At 43.3% G+C, this 23,646-nt stretch overlaps 1 protein-coding gene across 2 annotated transcripts in view; it reads left to right on the plus strand.

The window, feature by feature from the left end:
• VPS41 (VPS41 subunit of HOPS complex) overlaps nt 1-23,646 on the plus strand; it is a 186,059-nt gene that overhangs the window by 147,063 nt on the left and 15,350 nt on the right. For both annotated transcript variants that reach the window (XM_006929098.4, XM_006929099.5), the window contains 8 exons: nt 1,618-1,745; nt 3,510-3,654; nt 5,771-5,812; nt 5,960-6,010; nt 10,023-10,160; nt 18,312-18,366; nt 20,807-20,947; nt 22,474-22,610. In XM_006929098.4, the coding sequence (XP_006929160.1) occupies nt 1,618-1,745; nt 3,510-3,654; nt 5,771-5,812; nt 5,960-6,010; nt 10,023-10,160; nt 18,312-18,366; nt 20,807-20,947; nt 22,474-22,610 (837 nt within the window). The remainder of the gene's footprint in view (nt 1-1,617; nt 1,746-3,509; nt 3,655-5,770; nt 5,813-5,959; nt 6,011-10,022; nt 10,161-18,311; nt 18,367-20,806; nt 20,948-22,473; nt 22,611-23,646) is intronic.

Genomic DNA, 23,646 nt, shown 5'->3' on the forward strand with positions numbered 1-23,646 from the left:
TAAGTACACCTCTCCCCAAACCTCTCAAGTCAGACGGCAATCGTGCTTTTATGTGCGAAGGTTGTAGTTTGAATGGAAAACGTGTTGCCTATTGTTTTGGTCTCTTGCCATCCTTCCTGGGTTAGTTAGGTAGGACTTTAATGGAGACTGTGATCTTGATTCTTCGGGATTTTCTTTGTAGCAAATCTTGGTACTTTACAGAAGCAAATTCCACCACACTATTTTCATTTCTAAATCTCACTTAAGTGGGGCTCCTGGGCGGCCCAGTAGGCTAATCGTCCAACTCTTGATTACGGTTCAGGTTATGATCTCACAGTTCCTTGAGATCGAGCCCCACATCGGGCTCTGGGCTGACCACACGAAGCCTGCCTGGGATTTTCTCTCTCCCTCTCTCTTTGCCCCTCCCTTGCTCGTGCTCTCTCTTTTTCTCTCTCAAAAATAAACAAACATTAAAATGAATGAATGTCACTTAACTAAATTCATAGTAGTTTATTAAAAGATTAGTTGAGATACTTAATATTAATTATATCTTTTTCAATAACATGAAGATTTTTACTTCCCTTTGCTGTCTTGAATACATCTAAGGTTTTTCTCTACAAGCTGTCAAGGATCAGTAAGCAAACTGCTCTGCCATACTTTTGAGTTACAAAACCTGAGCACTGAAGCCAGGAATGGGAGGGCAGAGAATGCCCAGGATACTACTGGCCAATAACCAAACGTAGGAGGGAAACAGGATCCAATCGGAAGATCTGGGGTTTTCTACGAGAACCACAAAATGTGAGATCCAGCTAGGGGCTAGGACTTGAGCCAAAGTCCCAAATCCCCTACACAAAACCAGGTTTAGGGGCAAGAATAGAAAGAGGACAAAGATGGTGTCTTGCTGATGGTGGGGCGCCGGTGACTCTGCTGTGGGAACAAGCCACCGTGTGTGGCACTGCCAGCTGCACAGGACACCTGTGTGACCAGTGCACACGAGGCCAGACACAGCGGGCACAGAAGGCGGGGAGGAAAGTAGCCAACTGGGGCAGCATCTTCAAGATGTTGAGAATGTCATCCAGCGTTACAGTTTGTCCAGAATGAGGTTAGAGCAAAGCAAACCTAAGCTCCGTGTGTGCGGCATCGCGTTATTGAACACCTGGGGGGCTGCCTTACTTGCGCGGAACTGGATGGCACTGCCTCTTCCAGAAACGGTAAGTGGAGGTTAGCGGGCAGTAATTGTCTGCCTCCCTCACTGCCCCCAAACCCAGAGCCTGAGAATTGGTGATATGTTCATGAACCAAAGTTTTGCTTGTTTGTCTGTTTTATTTTAGGGAGAGAGCATGTGAGTGGGGGAGAGGGGCAGAGAGAGGGAGAGGGAGAAAGGGAATCTTAAGCAAGTTCCAGACTCGGTGCAGAGCCTGATGCAGGGCTCAGTCCCATGACCCTGGGATCGTGATCTGAGCCAAAATCAAGAGTTGGACACTCAACCGACTGAGCCACGCAGGCGCCCCTGGACCAGAGTTTTGATCATAAAATTATTCTGTCTGTTTACATGAATACTTTTAGGCATTGTTTAAACCTTTTGGATTGTTACTCTGTGTATATAGAGTGTTCTTCTGTTTTCTCCCCCTTGATTAGGGTTTTGCCACTCTGATCCGAGAATGGCCTGGAGATCTGTACAATAATTCAGTCATTGTTCAAGCAGTTCGGGATCACCTGAAGAAAGATAGTCAGAATAGGACCCTACTCAAAACCCTGGCAGAACTGTGAGTACAACTTAGTGCTGCTTTTTCCAATTCAGTCCACAAGAGGAGTTTTTCATATTTTAGATCTAGCGCACTCTGGATGGGGAGGATGCAGAAGAGGGAGCCTTTTGTAACATTTTCCTACATTCGGTCTTAGTAAAGTCCTTTCATAAACCTCCGGTGCACAGCTAGCAGGTGAGGAAAACATGTGAAACTGTGCAAATGTAATGCAGTCTGTTTCCCTGAGGAGAGGGGACCCTCGTCAGCAGCTCCACGTAGAGGCAGTGGTTCAGGAAGGGAAGAATGCCAGGTCTTAGATTCCAGAAGAAAATCGGTTTCCCAGGCAGGCTCTGGATTCTGTCACTCTTGGATCTACGTGTCAGTTAATCTCTCAAACCTCAGCCTCCTTCTCTGTAAGATGGATACATTCCTAATGGGATGATTTAAAAGCTTGAAGGAGAAGTCATAATTAAGAACTAATTAAGCACAGTGCCTGGCACTGAGTCAGAGCCTAGAAAATGGAAGCTTGGTTAATATTTTTCATATTTGTTGGGCACTTCAGGTGAGCTGGGCTTTCTTCTTTATGCCTGGGACACGGGGATAGGTAAGACACAGTCCTGCCTTGGGGCAGGTCTGGTCTAGTGAAAAAAGAAGCATTTCGCGGGTCACCTCAGGAACCCTGTTCCTGTGTCAGCCTCTCCTGAGCATCCCTACCACCTCAGGCCACCCCTCCCCCATCTTCTTGTGTCTTTTGCCAAGACGAAGAAAGTGCACCAAAATGGCTTAGAGTTCAGGGGCGCCTGGGTGGCTCAGTCAGTTAAAGTGTCCAACTTCAGCTCAGGTCATGATCTTGCAGTCCGTGAGTCTGAGCCCCGCGTCGTGCTCTGTGCTGACAGCTCGGAGCCTGGAGCCTGCTTCAGACTCTGTGTCTCCCTGTCTCTCTGCCCCTCCCCCATGCACGCTCTGTCTCTCTTTGTCTCTCAAAAATGAATAAATGTTAAATATTTTTAAAATAATAATTGTTAAAAAAATTTTTTTTTATGTTTATTTATTTTTGAGAGAGAGACAAAGTATGAGCAGGGGAGGGGCATAGAGATTGGGAGACACAAAATCCGAAGCAGGCTCCAGGCTTTGAGCCATCAGCACAGAGCCTGATGCGGGGTTCGAACTAACAGACCACGAGATCATAATCTGAGCCAAGGTTGGATGCTTAACTGACTGAGCCACCCAGGCACCCCATAATAATTTTTAACGAATAATGGACAGTTTAGGTTCAGTTGGTTTTAAGGAGCTGGCTTCAGAATTAATGTGAAAAACAGTGTTTCAATAAAAAAAAAACACATGTCAGTTCTATAAGCTCCCGTTACAAAAAAGCTTTTGGGATAGAATCCATTTGCCAGCTGAACACTGCTTGTAAAAAATTGGAGCTGAATTTTTTTATTACTGGAATCAGAATTTGCTTTGTTTTGGATCATACTTTCTTTGCCTGGTATATGGACTTCTACGAAAAATTTTTGAGAATTTCTATAAAATAAAATGTTTACTACTTGACCATTGTAAATTCCCTGAGGCTTGGCAAAATGGGAAGCAAGGTTCTGAGAAAGAAGTTCTTACTGGTCACATATAGTTAAATCCCAAAGAATAGTCTTCCAAGTAAAGTGGACTTTTCTATTTAAACAAATTTTTCAGTTTTCCGTATTGGAAAACATGATTTGTATATATGTGTGTGTGTGTGTTTAATTGAAATGTTGATGAACATTAATGTAAAAAATTTTGTATTACCAGGTACACCTATGACAAAAATTATGGCAATGCTCTGGAAATATACTTAACATTAAGACATAAGGATGTTTTCCAGTTGATCCACAAGCATAATCTTTTCAGTTCCATCAAGGATAAAATTGTTTTATTGATGGATTTTGATTCTGAGGTAATGCATTTCTTATTTTAATACCGATCAATTATTTTTACTCTTCTAAAGTTTTAATAATTGGACACCTGTTCAAATGCTGGAGAAGGTAATAAATCAAGTAGCTTGGCTGTATGTGATCATGTTCAGAACACTGATCCTCACTAGATGTTCAGCTATATTACTTTTTTTTTTGAAGCTTATTTATTTCGAAGGAGAGAAAGAGCGTGTATGTGCGCAGGGGAGGGGCAGAGAGAGAGAGGAAGAGAGAGAATCCCAAGCAGGCTTGATCTCACAAACCTTGGTATCATGACCTGAGCCGAGATTAAGAGTCAGATGCTTAACCAACTAAGCCACCCAGGTGCCCCTAGATGTTAAGCTGTTTTAGTACTTGGGATTCAGGAATCCTTTACTTGATGTGGTTATTCTGCAAAAGCAATCATAATCTGATGTGGAACTTGGAAAGTTGTGTGTGTGTGAAGTAATTGTTTCGTCAAACAATTCACATAATTCATAGAAACAGAGAAACTAGCCGTACGCTCTGGCTCATTCACCTCTCTTAATCATATGCTGCAGAATTAAAATTTTAGGTGAACTTCTGTTTTGATCCATTTATCGTGATTTTATTCGTTGGCATTCACAGATTGAGCATGTGGCGTTTCCGCTGGGTCAGACGTGGAGGATGTGTTATTTTATTGCAGGACAAATTTGAACAGTGGATTGCTTGACCAATGAGGGCACCCAGCCTCCACAGCTCACAGTGGCTTGTGTGTGTGTGTGTGTGTGTGTGTGTGTGTGCGCGCGCGCGCGCGTAACATAGAAAGCTAATCACAAGTAACCATGATGGACGTAAAGTTCATAGAACACAGTTCCTCATTCAGAAAATTGAAACTTTAGTTGAAGAGTAGAACCCGTAAGGCTCCAAAAGAATTAAATTGACTTTTTTATTTTATCGCATTAAAGGATGTTCTGCACTATATTATGTATGTACGTATACATGTATATTATGTACATACTATGCTAATGCTACAGATTAGCCGTCATAAACTTAAACTTAAATAGAAGCTAAATCCACTTTTTTTTTTCCTGAAAGATGCTTTTCGCCCTTTTTTTGTACTGAATGGTTCAAGTCTTTCAGGACTGCCGATCTAAAAAGAATGAGTGCAGTTCTGAAGAAGTTCAGGGGCAGAGGGGCTGCTTCTCTGGCACAAGATGATTAAGAGGATGAAGTGCTTATATAAAAATTAATTACATTTCCCCTTACCTGTTCTCCCCTTATTCCTACTCCCCATCCCCGCCATGTGTCTGCAGAGCTGAGTTTGACATGTGTAGCTGTAGAAAAAAATGATGAACGAGCTGAGACTAACTGCTGTTCAAGAGTATGAACCAAAGTTGAGGAATCAGAGTTTTCTAATTAGAAGATGCCTTAAGGATAATCTCTACCATCGGCACATTTTAGAGGGGAAACAAGTGGAGTGGGTAGGTAGGCAGCAGCAGACTCGAGCAGGACCCGGGCTCAGGTATCACAAATGACGCTCCGTCTGATGGGCTGTCTTCTCACTCCCTGTTGTTACAGACACAGTCTCATGTGTGTTTCGTGAATGTTAAAGGTCAATAAAGTAAATCCCGAAAGTATTTGTATCCGTATGAGACTCCAGGTATCTAATTGTTTTCCTGGCTCTCAGCCTCTTCTCCACATAAGACCAGCCCCTTACACCTGTGAAATCTGTAGAGGGTCTCAGTGAACGTTCAGGCGGCAGGAAGCGAAGCTCACTTTTGTGGTCCGGGGAACAGTACGCTCTCTGTAGCTAGCACAAGTGACAGGAGTGCCTGTGAAGTTACGTCCAACAACATGGAAGCTAGAATATGTGCAGACGAGATGTTTGGTGTTTGATGAGTTGGAGCAGGACAGTGTTTTAGTGGTGTGCTAAACGCGCAGTCCTCAGATTGAGACACATTAAAATACGTTCATTTACAAATATCTCCCTTAAGGGCTGTTATAATGCAAAGGAACCCGTATGTGTGGAAAAGAAACCCTCCACCGTGAACTGACAGCATGCAAGGTACACTGTGTTCAGTGTCCTCTTAACACAGCACGTGTCAATGACTGTGGCTACTTTTTTTTTTTTTATTTCAGAAAGCCGTTGACATGCTTTTGGACAATGAAGATAAAATTTCAGTGAGTGTCTTTTGTTTTCATATGTGTTGCCAGATGAGTGCCTGAGAGCACCCTAGCCATAAGGAAGAGAGATGTTTATCAGATAATCTTGCAGCTATGTTTGTGTCCCCCTGTAACTCCATGTTTAAAATTTCCTTTTCTCTCTAGATTAAAAAGGTGGTGGAAGAATTAGAAGACAGACCAGAGTTGCAACACGTGGTGAGCATGACTGTCTTCATTTGCCCTTTTAACCACACAGTGGTCGAGCCACCTGTCCGTATTGGTGGGGGATATTGGCGTGAATTCGCTCACGTCACTACTCGGATTAGAGGTTTGACCACACACCATAATCCGCAATTAGTTTTGCTCTGACCCCCCCCCCCCCCCCACCTCGCTAGGGACTAATTACAGATTGGGTACTTTAACTTTGACTCATAATTGTGATTTTAAGAAAAGTTATCATATTCATGTTTGTATCACCAAACTGTGTCCAGAAGCAAGGAGTAAGCACCTTGCTTCTGGAGTTACCACTGAATACAACTGCAGCATAAATTACAACACCTCAGAAGGATCCAAGAACAGAGCCCCATTTTTCTGTCCTTCACCCTCATGCTAGCTCATCCCTCTCCTCTCATTTGGCCTCAGTGGTAGTACTGTTAAGGTCTATTCTAGACTTCCTTGAGAGGCTACTTGGATTCCCTGAATAAAGCAGGAGTGCATGTCTTCTGTGTCTTTTAAAAATGATATGAGAAAAGGCTTCAGAGAAAATAGATGGGTCCAGTAGGACTGTGGGCATCAAATTTGATGGGGCTTGATCCCACTTACAGTTGGACCAAAAACCACAAAATACTTAGGAATAAACCTAATCAAAGAGGTAAAAAAAGATCTGTACACTGAAAACTTTAGCAAGCTTATGAAAGAAATTGAAGAAGACACAAAGAAATGGAAAAACATTCCATGCTAATAGATTGGAAGAAGAAATGTTGTTAAAATGTCTATAGTACCCAAAGCAGTCTACACATTCAGTGCAATCCCTGTCAAAATAACACCAGCGTTCTTCATAGAGCTAGAGCACACAATCCTAAAATATTATGGAATCAGAAAAGACCCCGAATGGCCAAAGTAATGTTGAAAAAGAAAACCAAAGCAGGAGGCATCACAATTCCAGACTTCAAGCTGTATTACAAAGCTGTGATCATCAACACAGTATGGCACTGGCACAAAAACAGACACTCAGATCAATGGAACAGAATAGAGAACCCAGAAATGGACCCACAGATATGTGGCCAACTAATCTTCAACAAAACAGGAAAGAATATCCTATGGGAAAAAAAAGACAGTATCTTCAGCAAATGATGTTGGAAAAACTGGACAGTGACATGCAGAAGAATGAACCTGGACCACTTTCTTACACCATACACAAAAATAAAACTCAAAATGGATAAAAGACCTAAATGTAAGTAAGATAGGAAGCCATCAAAATCCTACAGGAGAAAACAGGCAGCAACCTCTTTGACCTCAGCTGCAGCAACTCCTTATTAGACATGTCTCCAGAGGCAAGGGAAACAAAAACAAAAATTAACTGTTGGGACCTCATCAAGATAAAAAGTTTCTGCATGGTGAAGGAAACAATCGGCAAAACTAAAAGGCAACTGACAGAATGGGAGAAGATATTTGCAAATGACATACCAGATACGGGATTAGCATACAAAATCAATAAAGAATTTATCAAACTCAACACCCCAAAACCAAACAATCCAGTGGAGAAATGGGCAGAAGACATGAACAGACACTTTTCCAAAGAAGACATCCAGATGACTAACAGACATGTGAAAAGATGCTCAACATCACTCCTCGTCCTCAGGGAAATACAAATCAAAACCGCAGTGAGATACCACCTCACACCTGTCAGAATGGCTAAAGTTAACTCAGGAAACAACAGATGTTGGGGAGGATGTGGAGAAAGGGAAACACTGTTGCACTGCTGGTGGGAATGCAAACTGGTGGAGCCGCTCTGGAAGACAGTATGGAGGTTCCTCAAAAAATTAAAAATAGAACTACCCTGTGACCCAGCAATTGTACTACTAGGTATTTATCCAAGGGATACAGGTGTGCTGTTTCGAAGGGACACATATACCCCGATGTTTGTAGCAGCGCCATCAACAAAAGCCAAATTACGGCAAGTGCCTAAATGTCCATCAACTGATGAATGGGTAAAGAAGATGTGGTGTAGATATACAATGGAATTCTACTTGGTGATCAAAAAGAATGAAATCTTGACATTTGCAACAACATGGATGGAACTAGAATGTATTATGCTAAGCAAAATAAGTCAAGAGAGACAAATATGATTTCACTCATATGTGGAATTTAAGAAACACAACAGATGAACATAGGGGAAGAGAAGAAAAAATAAAAACAGGGAGGCAACCATAAGAGACTCTTAAATACAGAGAACAGACTGAGAGTTGCTGGTGGGGTGTTGGGTGGGGGGATGGGCTAAATGGACAAGGGGCGTTAAGGAAGACACTTGTTGGGATGAGCACAGAGTATTAAACGTAAGTGATGAATCACTAAATTTTACTCCTGAAACCATTATTACACTATATGTTAACTAACTTGGATTTAAATTAAAAAGAAAAAAATTCACTGGGGGCTCTTGTATCTTTGCCCACCTCTTTGCACCCCAAGAGGAGGCTCAGGGGATGGAGTCTTTAATCAGAAGTCAGTTTCACGCAAGAAGCTTTTTGAAGACTCCAGGATGGGAATGTGAGGTACTTTGTTGTTTTGTTTCAGTCAGGGGTTGTGCAGATGCTATTGTGATAGCGTTCACGATTGGAAATCTCAAGATTGTCCACTTTAGCAAGCAAGGCGCCACCATGCTGGCCAGTTTGGGATTTGTTTATAAAGCCATGATTTCTGGTCTGCTTGAGGCTTGAGACAGGACTGCCGGTGGGAGGTCCCTGCGTGGTAATTAGTGCAGTGGTGAAATGGTGAGAGCGCCCATCAAAATGGCTCCCCTCAAAGTGGCTCCTCTCCCCTGTCAGGCAACATAAGGTCTCTGAAAATTGGCCTTGGCAGATGTGACCGAGCCTTCCCATCCCATTGCACCTCTGGCGACCTGCACTGAGTGCCAGGGGACAGGCAGGGCCGCCATCAGACCACCGTGGAGTGCCAGCCACTTTCTGCCCCCTTCTGGCCTTGGGGAGACACGAAGGGTTGACCTGAGGAGCCGTTTCTCTGCGTGCATGTGTCGTGCTTAGACTCGTTTAGTGAATGTCCAACTCCAGCTAACCCAGTTACAGTCACAGCGTCAGGGGCAAACCGAGGCCCCGTTCCTCACAAACCAGTTCACTCGAGGTGGAAATGTACTTTATGTGACAGGTGCCATCAGGACTGTCCACCTTGGGTGGGTAACGGGGTGTGTGTTTACACTGAACACTAAGTACACATCAGACGTGGATTTCTGACTTCGGCATAATGTATTGATAGGCTTAATCTTGCCTCTGAGTAGAAAGTGAATGACTCACTTCCTTTGAGGTTCATTCACTTTTTCAGACAGCTTAGGGAAAGGAATCGGTTTGGAAAATTGGCTCAGGACACCTGTACTCCTCTTGATTTTTAACCTTGGATGTCACCAGAACATGCAGCATGTCATTGCAGACACAGACCTCAACAAGGCTTAGCAGATGCAGAATGTGTGAGAATTAATTTAGCACTTGTTGCTTGAGCTTCTAAGAACATACTCTTGTCCCATGACTGTACCCCCTTAATGTAGAAGACCAGAATTTTTAGGATTTAGGAAGGCCACTAATCAAGCATTTTACTTCTGAGGCAAAGTGGACGATGGTAATGATATTAATAACTATTATTAACCTTTCTCTAGTGCTTAGTAAACGCCATTATGGATCCGAGTGTTTTACACCTGGCAACTCATTCAGTCCTCCCAACAACCCCGTGAGATTTTTGCAGATAGACTCCGTCACAGAGAGGTCAGTGACCTGTTGAGGTCACATGGCTGGTTAGTAGAGCCAGGTCACTCAAGGCCATTCTCGAAAGAGTACCAGAATGTCCTTGCTCTTCTGAAGGTGTTCTTTCCACTTTTCCTCCACCTAGAGATTTTCCTGAAATCTGCTTGTCCCCCAGGCTATTTCGAATCGAACACAGCAGTGTAAACAGGTATTGTTTTTCTTACTCTCATAAGCATGGTTTATTCCTTCGTTCCTTTTAGTATCTGCATAAACTTTTCAAGAGAGACCATCATAAGGGGCAACGCTACCATGAAAAGCAGATTAGCCTTTATGCTGAGTATGATCGACCAAACTTACTTCCCTTTCTCCGAGATAGTACCCATTGCCCACTAGAAAAGGTAAGTCACAGGGGCGCCCGGGTGGCTCGGTCGGGTAAGCGTCCGACTCTTGGTTTCAGCTCAGATCGTGATCTTGCACTTTGTGAGTTGGAGCCCCAAGTCAGACTCCACTCTGATAGCACAGAGCCTGCTTGGGATTCTCTCTCTCTTCTCTCTCTCTCTCTGCCCCTACCCTACTCACATGTTTTCTTTTTTTCTCTCTCTCTCTTTCTCTCTTTCTCTCAATAAATAAATAAACTTTAAACAAAAAGAAAAGAAAAGGTAAGTGACAGACTCATCCCATACACTTAATGCTGGGGCATCCTGATGAGAACTGGAGGTTCTGTTGGCTAAGATTTTGGTGAAGAGTTAGAGCATTTCTGCTCCAGGTTTAATTGGAATAAAGGTTTAATCCAGGGTCTAGGACTCCATCAACCATCAAACAAAAACGGTATCAGCGGGGCGCTGTGTGGCTCAGTCGGTTGAACTTCCAACTTTGGCTCAGGTCATGATCTCAGGTGGATTTGAGCCCCGTGTCAGGCTCTGTGCTGACAGCTCAGAGCCTGGAGCCTACTTTGGGTTCTGTGTGTCTCTCTCTGCCCCTCCTCTGCTCACACCTTCTCTCTGTCAAAATAAATAAACATTAAAAAAAAAAAATGGTATCAGGAGTTCGAGTCAGTTTACCAGGGTCAGAGTGGGGCCTCAGAGCAACCTAGGAGGGAGACCCAGGCTGCCCCAAGCCGGAGGTGGTTGTCTCAGACTCAAGGTCAGTAACTTAGGTCCTGCACCCTGTCTGCTTTCCACATCCACATCGTTGGCGTCTCTGTATTTCTCTCTTATGCTACATAACATTATAATTATAATAAATTGCTAGTCTCTTTCCCACTATCCTCTACATTCTTTAAAGGACAAGGAGTTTGTCTCACTCATTTTTGATAAACCCAGCAGCCAGCACTCATTATAGACATTTCCTAAATGTCTGTTGTATCATGAGTGGGTGAATAAATGACTACGTACAAGATTCTAGTTAGGACTGCACATGAACTAGTAAGTTTCATGAGCCTGCTCTTTCAACACAGTCGATACCTACCACGTTGGTACTAGAAACTGAGCAATCCAAGGCCACAAGTGTTGTTTCCCGTGGTTCTTCTTGCTGTCTGGAGTGCTGTCTAACATCTACAGGTATCTTCCTGAATTCAGATGGCGAGGTAACAAATAACTTTTTAGTCAGCTGTATGTATCAACAAAACAAAACAAAAATGTATTTGACCCTAAGAGATATGTATTGAGAAGTTGATTCAGGGGCACCTGGTGGCTCAGTTGGTTAAGTGTCCAGCTCTTGGTTTCGGCCCAGGTCATGATCTCATGGTTTGTGGGTTCGAGCCCTGCACTGGGCTCTGCACTGACGGTACAGGGGCTGCTTGGAGTCTCTCTCCCTGCCCCTCCCCCACTCACATGCTGTCTCTGTCTCTCACTTGTTCTCAAAATAAATAAATAAAAACTTAAAGAAAGGAATTGATGGATGGTAATGCAGTTGACGTGCACTGACCACGTCTAGAGTTGCTTCTTCAGCCATGTTGATAAATGGATTTATTATGAACTGATTTCAGCTCAGTTGATTTTCAAAATCTGTACTTAATGAAAAAATATCTTGCCCACATATTAGTTGATGAAAAACTTTTAACCTTTTAAATTTGGGTCCTAAGACATTTTCCCAAGAATAAATTTGGAAATCCATCATCTTACTCTACAAAATAAAAGAGAGGTTTCCCTCTTCTTGCTACAGACTCTGTAATCTAGAGGACGAAAGTGAGACTCTTACTCTTTGAACAGTGCCCCTCCGTTCGTATCTCACTTTCTGAGGAAATGACATTTGCTTCCAGGAGGAGGGGCTGACGCTGGGTGTGGGTCTCTGTCTGAGGAGTCAGCCATGACCAGCCGCCACCCTGGGCTCCTTCTCATTCACAGAACTCAGGTGTGGGGGCGCCACCCAGGTCCCAAGATGTTGGCATTTCTCACCCTTTCAACCCATCAGGCGTTTTCTAGTCTAGTAGTGTTCAACAGAAGGCACGCTGTTCTACCTAAAAGGGGAGCCTCAGAAAATTGCAGACCTACGAATGGCACTTGCAATACCTAGAACTTGCTTAGATCATCATATAGACCTTTTAGAATTTTTCTCCCTGATCCACTGAGAAGAGCCAGTTGCATGTAAATGAATTCAACAGAACATATTGAAGCTGATTATGTTTTAAGTAGGTTTTTTTTTTTAGTTATCTCATGTTTTCCACTGGAAGAGAATTTTGAATAGAATGAATTAGAGCTGGTTATGGTAGAGACATGCCATTAGAAATAATCAAGTCAACAAGCTACCTTTTTAGAACTTTCTAGATGAGCTTTCCTGTTACAGATCCTTGAGACTTCTTCATAAGAGATTATCTTTAATCAGGATCCATTGTGTATATCCATCTGTATATTCGCACAAAAATACATCATTATCCTTGCTCAGGTACATAATGCCGTCTTAAAGAAGATACACTTTAGTAACTCATGAAGGATCTCATTCTTTTTTCCCTAGAAATAAGAACTTTATAGACATTTAATCATCTTAGAAATCCTTGTATGTGTACTTATAGCCTGAAAAAGAACAAATTCATTCTATATTTACTTATAACCTGAAAAAGCTAGCAATTTATAAAAAGCAAATTTGCCCCCCATGAAATGCATGCCAGGCATGCTAACTGTGAAGTCAAGGTCATGAGTACAGGTGCACCTGTTCTGTCTAAAGAGATTCAGTAAATTTGTGTCATTTTCTATTAAATACAAAGTTAAGTACTTAAATTTTTTAATGCCCCCACCAAAGAAATCTCTGTTTCAGAAGAGTGGATAGATGTTTAGTCCTATAAATGCTTTGGTGGTATTTTGGTGTTCATTTTAATTTAACTGGGAAGGGCCTAACATTTCAGGGCTTTATTCAAAACATGTTGACCCCCTCTTGTTGATAATTCACTTCTGGCAGAATAGTTCTTTTTTTTTCTGGTTTTCTGCCTTTGTGGGGATTTGGGTAATTGTTGAGAGGTAGAGTGACTTCAAATGATGGCTGGATGAAATCTTCCAGAATCCCAGTCAAACTTAGTTTGTATTGCCTGAAATCCCACAATCGATAATATTTGGCCAAAAACTTTATAGAGATTCTGACATCACATCAGAAGCCCTCTAAGGAAGTGGCATTCACAAGGCAGCAGTAGTTATCAAAGACCAAAGTTCAGGATTTAAAATCACCACAACTCCTAAATTCTAAAACTAATCATAAGCCTTTATGAAACTGTTGTTCCTTCTAAAGAAGATACAGAGGTGGTAGGTATTTATAACATCGACAGCAATTTTAAAAGACCATAAAAATCGTTTATGTTTCCATTGTGCCTTATAACATGTGCCATGTTTTCATGTACCTTATTTTTATTTAATCTCTACAAAAGCACAGGTAGGTGGATAAAGTCATTTTATCCCCAGCAAGCTGAGTCTTCAGGAATTGAAAGAAACAAAACCCAGTCTAGAGCTAATAAGTCAGAGGGCCCAGACTTGGAACTTAGATCTCTTAAGTTAGATGCCCTAGTCTTTCCAGGATGGCGAGGAATCATTTCTCAGGTTTAAAATGTTAATTAAAATAATAACAATGATAATGAAGATAATCCTTAGTATTGCAAGAATCATGAAAGGCATCAGTTTTTTTTTTTTTTAATGTTTTTATTTATTTTTGAGAGAGAGAGAGAGAGACAGAGCATGAGTAGGGGAGGGGCAGAGAGACAGGGAGACACAGAATCTGAAGCAGGCTTCAGGCTCTGAGCTATCAGCACACAGCCCGACGTGGGGCTTGAACCCACGAACCACGAGATCATGACCTGAGCTGAAGTCAGACACTTAACTGACTGAGCCACCCAGGCGCCCCAAAAGACATCAGTTTTTAAACTAAATTGTCAACAGGTACTAGTTTTCATTTACAAATCTCATTTGTTTATGCCTAGAATAGATAAAAGCAGAATATCAGCTGTGCAGCTTTGGAAATTGATACCTGAATTTAAGATCTCCCTCATTTGTTATGGCATTTATAAGGTGGCAATATTTATGAACTTGCAGGAATAAAGCTGGGAGATGCAAAGTTTATGGATTCCCATTAGTGACCTTTAAAGAGTATACTGGATAAATGATGGCCGGGTCAAGTCTGGGTGGAAGTTATTATTTAATTTATAGATGATCAGGTTCTTGTTAGTTACCCCCAAATTTCTCACTCTGTTCCTTGCCTTTATACAAAATCAGGAAAAGGAAAATTAAAACATTACTTCTGCATCATTTTTTACTCCACTTCTGTCATTATTATTTTTCCTTTTATTTTTGTTATGATTCTCCCTTTCTGTCTGTGTCTGTGTTGGTCTCTGTGTCTGTCTGTCTCCCTCCTTTTGGCTTTAAAAATCTTAGTTTCCCTACTGTTTCCTCTAGAGGGAGCACTGTGGCCCAAGAACATTCAGGAATCTAGGGAAACATGGTTTTATGTACTATGTCAATAATAGAAAAATTCTGTGTACCAGAAATATTTTCTTTTTACAGTTTACTCAGAATTGGTAGAGATTTCTAGAGTCTCTGCTCTCTCATATAAGAGAAAAGAAGAATAATTTCAGATACTGTCAAAAACTAGTCCTAAAACATTTAAAAATCTGGGAAACTCAAATTTCAGAGACTCAGATTATCTTTGAGCTTGTTATTATACATCTGCTTGCATTCCAGACCATTCTTGACTTCAGACTTGTCTTTAGACGTTTCTTCCCACATGACTTGTCATTTTTCATAATATCCAAACAGAGCTGGCAGCATCATCCTGTGGAATGTTCTACAGTGATGAAACTGTACTGCCCTGACAAGATAGCCAGGAGCCACGTGAGACAGTCAGGTGGTCGAAAAGCATCTAGTGAGGAACTGAATTTTGAATTTGAATTTGAATAGCTACATGCAAGAGACTGCTGTCTTAGACAGCTCAGGTGAGTCCTCAGGCTACAAAGTCTGTGTGGTTTGAGACAGACATGTTCTGAAATGCTCAAGAGAAGGGAGATGGCTTTGTTGGAAACTTCTGGTACTTTAGTGTCAGCAAATTTCCCAGTATGAAACTGACTTATAGATACCTTTTGGTAATAAACTAAGCAGTATACTCTTTAGTCACACCATCTTCCTTTAAACATTCTACCTGTCCGGTCATATCACATTTTGTTGTTTATCTGTACACAACATAGTCTCACCCAGCCATAAGCTGTCCGTCTGTCTAGCAGCTCGCAGGAGTCAAGGTCCTCAGCTGGTTTCTTTATAACTTTTTGTTGGAATGGTCCCCGGTCCTCTGGACTTCATATTTGTTTGCTGTTTCCTTTCACTATTTAACTGCTCACATGTGTATCCTGTCTCTGCTCTAGAACATCCCAGAAGGGTAAGGAATCCGTAAGAAAGTTACATTGTTTGTGATGATGATTCATTTATGGACCTGACGGTATAGAAATAGGGTAAATCGTGTTTTTGATCAAAACAAAGGAAGATCTTCTAGGTGTTAGTTAGGATTAGGTTCAGCTATGAGCGATAAAAATCCCAAAATAATAGTGGCTTCAGCAGAGTAGCCACATGGAAGTCAAGTTCTCTGTCACATGGAAGTCCAGGTGGCAGAGCCCTGTCGGTGGTGGCCGCCACGCGGTCTTTTCTCCTGGTCCCTCACCTTGTAGGACCTCGAGCTGGAGGTATAAGGTAGTATCATTCATGTTTCCGGGAGAAGATTGGGTGAAAGCACTAAAAATAAGAAAAAGCGTTGACTCGCATTGCTTCTTAAAGAAGATTGCCAGAAGCTGCCACGTTGCCGGTTCATCTCTGTGGGAGACGTTAGTCACACCGCTCCCCTGTGGCTAGGAAGGCTGGTTTTTAAATTCTAAGCAGTCACACACCCACCAGAAATCTTATTTCTACAGAAAATGGGTAAAGGATATTGGGGGGTAACCTCTGCCACATAACATTTTTTTTAAATTTTTTTTTAGTTTATTATTTTTTTTGAGAGAGAGAGACAGAGACAGCACAAGTGGGGTAGGGACAGGGAGAGAGAGAATCCCAAGCAAGCTCCGTCCTGTCAGCGCAGAGTGTGATGCTGGGCTCGAACCCCTGAGTCCGTGAAATCACGACCTGCGCCGAGATCAAGTATCAGACGCTTAACCTACTGAACTACCCAGGCACCCCTGCCATGTAACTGCTAAAGGAATCTTGTGGGCCATCCAACTAAGAGTGTTTCCTCTTCATCGTGACCTTCTAGTCTTCTCGTTTCCTCACTTAAATAATTTGTGTACCTCAAACTCCTCCCTGTCATTCTGAAGCAAGGGTTGTTTTTCCTTTCTTTAATGTTTGATTTAGGGTCCCCCCCTCCAACATCGATTTCTACGATCAGCATTTTTCCTCCCTTTTTAGCTGTTAATCTCTAACCAGAGGCGCATTTAAATCTATATTCTACACAAAAAATTTTAACTCAAAAATCAGAACTCCAAACCTGATCCTGCTGCCATTTTCCAAGAGGGGTCATTAGCCCAAAGAGCTGCTGAACTTGCGCTGTTCTTTTTATCGCCTTGTTCTTGTTTTTAAAACAACCGTTGGCTTTTTTAACCCAACCGTTGGGTTTTTAAATGACTACGCAACCCAGTAATCTTCCTCCTGAAACCTTTTCTGCCTACTCCATCTGTTTAAAAAAAAAGATTTCCTGCACACCCACTAGGAGCCAGGCATTGTGCAGGGCACAGGGCTCGAGTCACGTGGTCCCGGGCTGCGGAGAGCAGGAGGTTAGGGGTGGTTAACGGCCTGGTAGGTCATCGTGGGGAAGAAGTGTGCGGGCTGCCCCGAGGCTGAGTACCTGGGGTCTGGCCTGCTGGGGGGCCCGAGGAATATTTGCCTGAAGGGACGGGGCAGGGGCGGGTTGGGGGGAGGGAGGGCAGCTTTCCAGGCCAAGGGACCGCAGGGGAGGGGTGAGTGGAGTGTGAGGTGTTGCTGCCCAGAAAGGCAAAGGCAGAGCAGATCGTGGATGTCTCGTAGGCCCCAGCGAAGATTCTCTGCTGTCAGAGCACAGCAGCGCAGTAGGAAGGTTACACATGTAGGTGGGGTGGGAGATGTGGTTTCGGGGTGACCCTCCTCATACCGCACCCAGTTCTGATGCCACACCTCTCCCATAAACCAGAGCTCATGTCCCGTGTCTGTGCACCTGGCCCTCTATTCGTGCCTCCCTGGTCACGGGATTGTGTGCTGTTGCCTCTCTGTGAGCCTCCCTGGAGTGCAGCGGCCGCGTGCTACCTCCTTGCAAGGAGAGCTCTCCCCCACCCTGCCCCCAGCCGACTTCCCTGGCGACATCAGCATCAGCATTATCTTTACTACCGTCCCCTTCGCATCTCCATCCGACGTGACCCTCCAGTGCCCAGTAGAGTGTTTGGTAAATGTGTGCCAGCCCGTTCGCAAGTATGCAAGTATTTATGGACACGGTGTGTCTTTTTTCTTAGGCTTAAGGAAATGCAGTCACCTGTGGAGTCCCTCGTTTCTTTACTTGATCTCTTTTTTGATGCTTCTTGATGGTCACATACGGTTTTTTCCCCTCTCAGCTTTTGACAGACCCTTGCCCAGCATTCTGTTTCAAACCCTGTGAGCCAGCAGTGGAAATATCTGATCTGTGTGCTTGTTTGTGCATCAGACCAGTGAGCTGTGGTCTGCTCGGTGCTGGGAACGTGCCGCGATGAACAGCAGTGCCTTCCCAGAGCCTGCGTTCTGGTGGAGGGACAGGGAGCTGAAAGCGGTGACTGGGAATTAGGTGAGGAAGCAGTGCTCTGAAGAAACCTGAAGTCACATCGAGAGAAAGCCTGGTGGGAAAGTCCTTCTCTTCTGCCTTTGCTCATGGAAGGTTCTGCATTATTTCAAATACGCTACCGGTTAAATTCTGTTCAGTCCGGCACCTGAGAAGCGAGTGACGCCAGCCACCAGCAAAACCTGACTCGGGTGTTGTTCACTTTTTGTTTTTAAAGGGAAGCAATGGAAAAACTCTCTCGAGCATCTATGTGTGAGTCTATTGAAATTTATTCTTGCCTGATAAGCCAGAGTAACATTTTTACCCTGTTCTGTTTGAAGGCTCTTGAGATCTGTCAACAGAGAAACTTTGTGGAAGAGACAATTTATCTTCTGAGTAAGTAGCATTTACTCCCTTTGGTCCCTGTAAGCTACACAATGGGGCGATGGTGTCATGTAAATTGTCTAAGAATGGACATCAGCTTTAGGCCACGGTCACACAAAGCTTAGAGCCTATTCCCTATAAGAATTTAACATATGGAAAAGGAGACTTCACAGCTCAGTAGCGAAGGAAACGTTATTTAATAAATGCTACTGAGATAACATCTTCGTTTTGTGTAATAAACCAGACTGTATCAGCTGACACATCACAAATAAACTGTAGATGGGTTGGCGAGTTTGTCTATTTAAAAAAAAAAAATGACAGCCGGGCACCTGAGTGGCTTAGTCGGTTAAGCATCCAACTTCGGCTCAGGTCATGATCTCGTGGTCCGTGGGTTCGAGCCCCGCGTCGGGCTCTGTACTGACAGCTCAGAGCCTGGAGCCTGTTTCAGATTCTGTGTCTCCCTCTTTCTCTGACCCTCCCCTGTTCATGCGCGCGCACTCTCTCTCTCTTTCTCTGTCTCTCTCTGTCTCAAAAATAAACGTTAAAAAAAAAAATTAAAAAAAAAAGTCAGCCTATTTTACCATGATCTTGGTAGAAAATAATGTTCACTGTCAGTAATCACACTTTAAGCGACCAGAGAAAATGCGGTTGAATATGGACATTTTGGAGAGAGGAAAACTGTTTGGTATAATCTAGTTCTGAGTTGCCCCTAGGCCTCTGGCATGGCCTCCGTATGTGTCATAGTTTTTGTACCAAGGGCGCAGGACCTACTGTCTTTCCCATTCCTCCTAAATGAACCACTTGCAAAGAAGCAGGGTGGATTCCTGAAGGTTCCCCAAGGAAGCTCTATGCAGATATTTGTGGTATAAGCACAGAGTTCAGACATTAGGTGTTTCTCCAGCATCTCTTCCCCAAAAATACTCCAGTCGGGTCGATTTTTGTCACAAGGTCACATTGTCTTAGCAGACAAGGAAGTAGAGGACTTACAAAGGGAGACATAATCTCCTTTTTTAAAGTTATAAAAACTTGAAAATCCTACACATATTTTAAAAATTAACCATTTTATTTTTTTATTTTTTTTAATTTTTTTTTCAACGTTTTTTTATTTTTTTTTATTTTTGGGACAGAGAGAGACAGAGCATGAACGGGGGAGGGGCAGAGAGAGAGGGAGACACAGAATCGGAAACAGGCTCCAGGCTCCGAGCCATCAGCCCAGAGCCTGACGCGGGGCTTGAACTCACGGACTGCGAGATCGGGACCTGGCTGAAGTCGGACGCTTAACCGACTGCGCCACCCAGGCGCCCCAAAAAATTAACCATTTTAAAGACCTAAGACAATGGGAATAATATTTGTAGGACAAACAGGATGCTATAGAAGGTACGACAGATTGGGATCTCATTTTATTCCCAGGCCAGCTATTATCACTGTATAATGGCGGCTCAGAACGAGGAGGATTCGAGACCCGCTACTGGTTCCTGCCACAGGGCTGGCACTTGCTGTCCCGCCTCTGAGTAAAGCTTTCTACATGTACTGTATTAAAGACTCGTGGAAACTGTTAAAGCCATTAAAATACCAGTAGATCAACGGGCAAAGTGTGTAAAGATAATTAACCGAATAAAAGCATAGTTGGTAAAAATTTCATTTAATGAGGGCAGTTGGAAGGCTTTCCCCTGAACTTGGAGAGAAGGAAATGAGGTAGCTGATAGTTGAACTTGCATTTGGCACAAAGTGTATCAAAAGAGCAAATCCAAAGCTACCTCAAGAGGCAGAATGACTCCAGGACCTTTAAGTCTTAACTGTGTCTGGGTATGAATGTGTCCAAAAGAAATACACGTCTGTCAGAGGGAAGTCGGAATCTGACAGACTGGGTCAGATTTCAGATCTGCCGCATAGTAGCTGTATGATCTTGGCAAGTTATTAATGTTTCTGTGTCCTCTTCCGTTAGACAGAAATATTACTATAACATCCCTCGTAGATTATAGTGTCGGTTAAATGATGTAACTTACGTGAAGCACTTACATGAGTACTTACCACAAAGGAAACACCCAGTAAATAGGGAGATTCATTATTTCACTGTGTTTAAATGGTAAAGGCTAATGTCACATAAGAAAACAGTAGCCTTCAAGACCAGAGATGCATAAACAAGAGGTAGGCGATTTCTTTAAAAATGTTTCATTAAAAGATCCTAGGGGCGCCTGGGTGGCTCAGTCAGTTACGTGTCCAACTTCGGCTCAGGTCATGATCTCATGGTCTGTGAGTTCGAGCCCCGCGTTGGGCTCTGTGCTGACAGCTCAGAGCCTGGAGCCTGTTTCAGATTCTGTGTCTCCCTCTCTCTCTGACCCTCCCCCATTCGTGCTGTGTCTCTCTCTGTCTCAAAAATAAATAAAAACGTTAAAAAAAATTATTAAAAAAAAAAAGATCCTAAATGAAGTATTTCTCCCATCTTTGCTAGGCCGAATGGGCAATAGCCGAAGTGCCCTGAAGATGATCACGGAGGAGTTGCACGATGTTGATAAAGCGATTGAATTCGCCAAGGAGCAAGACGACGGAGAACTCTGGGAAGACCTGATTTTATATTCCATCGACAAACCGCGTAAGCAGAAAAGCCCATCTGCGATCAGGCCTCTTATCTCTCAATACAGCCAGTGACATCTAGAGTAAGAATGATCTCAAGACCCCACTGGGTGGAGAATAGGGCGAAGTATCTGTGATAAAAATAGGCTAAGTACATTGTAACGACTTCCAGTGCTTCTCCTGCGCAGAGAAGCCTGGGGCCCCGTCACTTTGCATGACCTGAATGTGAAAAACCGGTGGTTAACCTGATGATATTCACTGTGTCCCCGTCAACATCTTCTTACCTACCATACCAACCTCAGTAAATGTGATCCGGCTGTTTTGTTTTTTCAATTTGTATACAGGGGCCTTTATTTTGCAAATGTAAAGCCCTTGCCAGTGCCTTTTTATGGACCCCTAGAACTGTCACTACACACTGACGGTCCTTGGATGTTTGCTGGGACAGTAACTGGCGGTCTCTCCATCCTGCCATACTGCCTCAGTGCAGCTCCAGGAGCATGAGTGTGTCGCCGGCACGGATTGTCTGCCTCCAGGGCTCCCATTTCGGAAAGAAATACGCAGTCACCCAGCAGTAACCCAGGCCCTCTTTTGAAGATCTAGAAATGATTCCAAAACTGGCAACAGTGGTTCAAAGTCTGCTCCCTTCCCTTCGCTATTTTAGTAAGAAGGCTTCTCTGTTCCAAGGCTCTCAAGTTTTGGAAACTGCTCTCGGGATTGTCTTTTTATCAGAGATGCAAGAGGATAATGCGGTTCAAGTCAGTTGCAGATGTAGATTGTCACATGCGCGTGCATCTTTGAGAATCTAACTCAGTGTGAGAAAGTCGTCGTTTACCGACCTTCAGGGAGGCAGGGTGGGTGAAACGGAGCACAGCATGACCTGGCCCGGGGTCTGGCCTGGGAGTGAATTTGGGCTTTTGACTTGCTAGATATGTGACCCTGGATGAATCAGGCAACCACCCCATTTCCCTTTTCTGTAAAATGGAGGCAAACAACACTGCTACCTTGCCGAACATTGGGGAAAAGGGACAGCCAAGCCATAGTGTAAACTCTCGGTAAATGTTAGGCATCAGCATGGCAGGCTGTGTTCTGAAGTCCTCATCTGCTCTCGAGCTGTTTTTAACTCATGGGGCTTCTCCTTTATGTCATAAAGTGAAAAGAAAGTTAGTTTTTGGGAATTCAGCAATTTAAATGGTTTTAGCACTTCCTTTAAAGGAAATAATTTGGGGGGCACCTGGGTGGCTTAGTCGGTTAGGCGTCCAACCCTTGACTTCAGCTCAGGTCATGATCTCGTGGTTTGGGAGTTCAAGCTGCACATTGGGCTCTGGGCTGACAGTGCAGAGCCCTCTTGGGATTCTGTCTCCCTCTCTCTCTGCCCCTCTGCCGCTTTCTCTCTCTCTCTCTCTCTCTCTCTCTCTCTCTCTCTCTCAAAATAAAAATAAGCTTAAAAAAAATAAAGGAAATAAGTTTTTATTTGAGTCACTTTTGGCCTAAAACTGCACTATGTAAACTGCTTATGTCCTAATTATTGCATGTGCTATTTTGCAGCATTTATTACTGGCTTACTAAACAACATTGGCACGCACGTAGACCCAATTCTCCTGATTCATCGTATTAAGGAAGGAATGGAGATTCCCAATTTGAGAGACTCCTTGGTTAAAATTCTGCAAGACTACAATTTGCAAGTAAGTATCCTTTCTTGGACAAACCCGCCTGGGGGCTGGGATGAGTTGACTTCCGGATAAACATTTGTAGGGTTATTTTTCGATATCTACAAATTCATTTGGATAACTACATTTGCTTTCGGCCCAGATATTTGGGAAACTCATGGAGTAGAGAAATAAGAAATCTCCCTAGAAGCTACTGAATTGTTTTAACCATTCCCAAATTTCCTCTCCTTGATACGCAGTCATTCTTCCATTTATGTGGTTGATGTCACATGGCATTTGCAAGGCTGAGGGGTGGTTACACTGGCTGCTGGGCCACTCAAACCAGTTTTGAGTAGAATGAGTATTGTGTCCACTGGGAAGAATAAAAAACATGTTGAATATGTGATCTCATTTAACGTTTTGTCTGCTTCCCCGACCAGTACAACCTCGTTGTCTGTAATAGTTCAGAACTTGGTGATAAAAGCAATGGAATGCCTTATTTTCATATAAGTTATTAACATGCTAATTACAAAGCACCCTCCCCTTTTCTCTAAAAGGACTCCTAACAATTACTATTTCCCGGGAGGCTGGTAGCTTCCACAGAACTTGAAACTGTTGAAAGCACATTTCTTTAACAGTTTGGACTCTTCTTTCTCTACTTCGTTTGAAAATGAGTTTCTATTAGGATAGAGGAAAATTGCTTTCTTGGAAACACAAAGATTTTGCAGGCAGAGCCAGAGGATAAGGTTCTGGAGAGAGAAGTGATTGGCAGGTTAAGTAAGGAGAGGAGCGTCATGACGAGGATTTGTGGGGCCCCTGGCCGCTGTGAGGGGTGCCGAGTGGGGGGCTGCCCGCTGCACTTGGGCTGGTGGGCACAGTTAAGAGGCGGGGGAAGAGGAGAAGTTGAGAAAGACTGATGGCAACAGGAAGTCGAGTGACAGGTGGAAAAGCAGGACAGAGAGACAAGAATGTGGGGCCCGGAAGTGGGGTGTGGTCACATTAAAATTTCCAAACGCGTCCTCGTAAAATTTCCAAAGGAGTCCTTCAAAAAGTAGGGTGAAGGGTGAGGGTC

The sequence above is a fragment of the Felis catus genome, chromosome A2, assembly GCF_018350175.1.
Source record: "Felis catus isolate Fca126 chromosome A2, F.catus_Fca126_mat1.0, whole genome shotgun sequence".
Classification (NCBI taxonomy): domain Eukaryota; kingdom Metazoa; phylum Chordata; class Mammalia; order Carnivora; family Felidae; genus Felis; species Felis catus.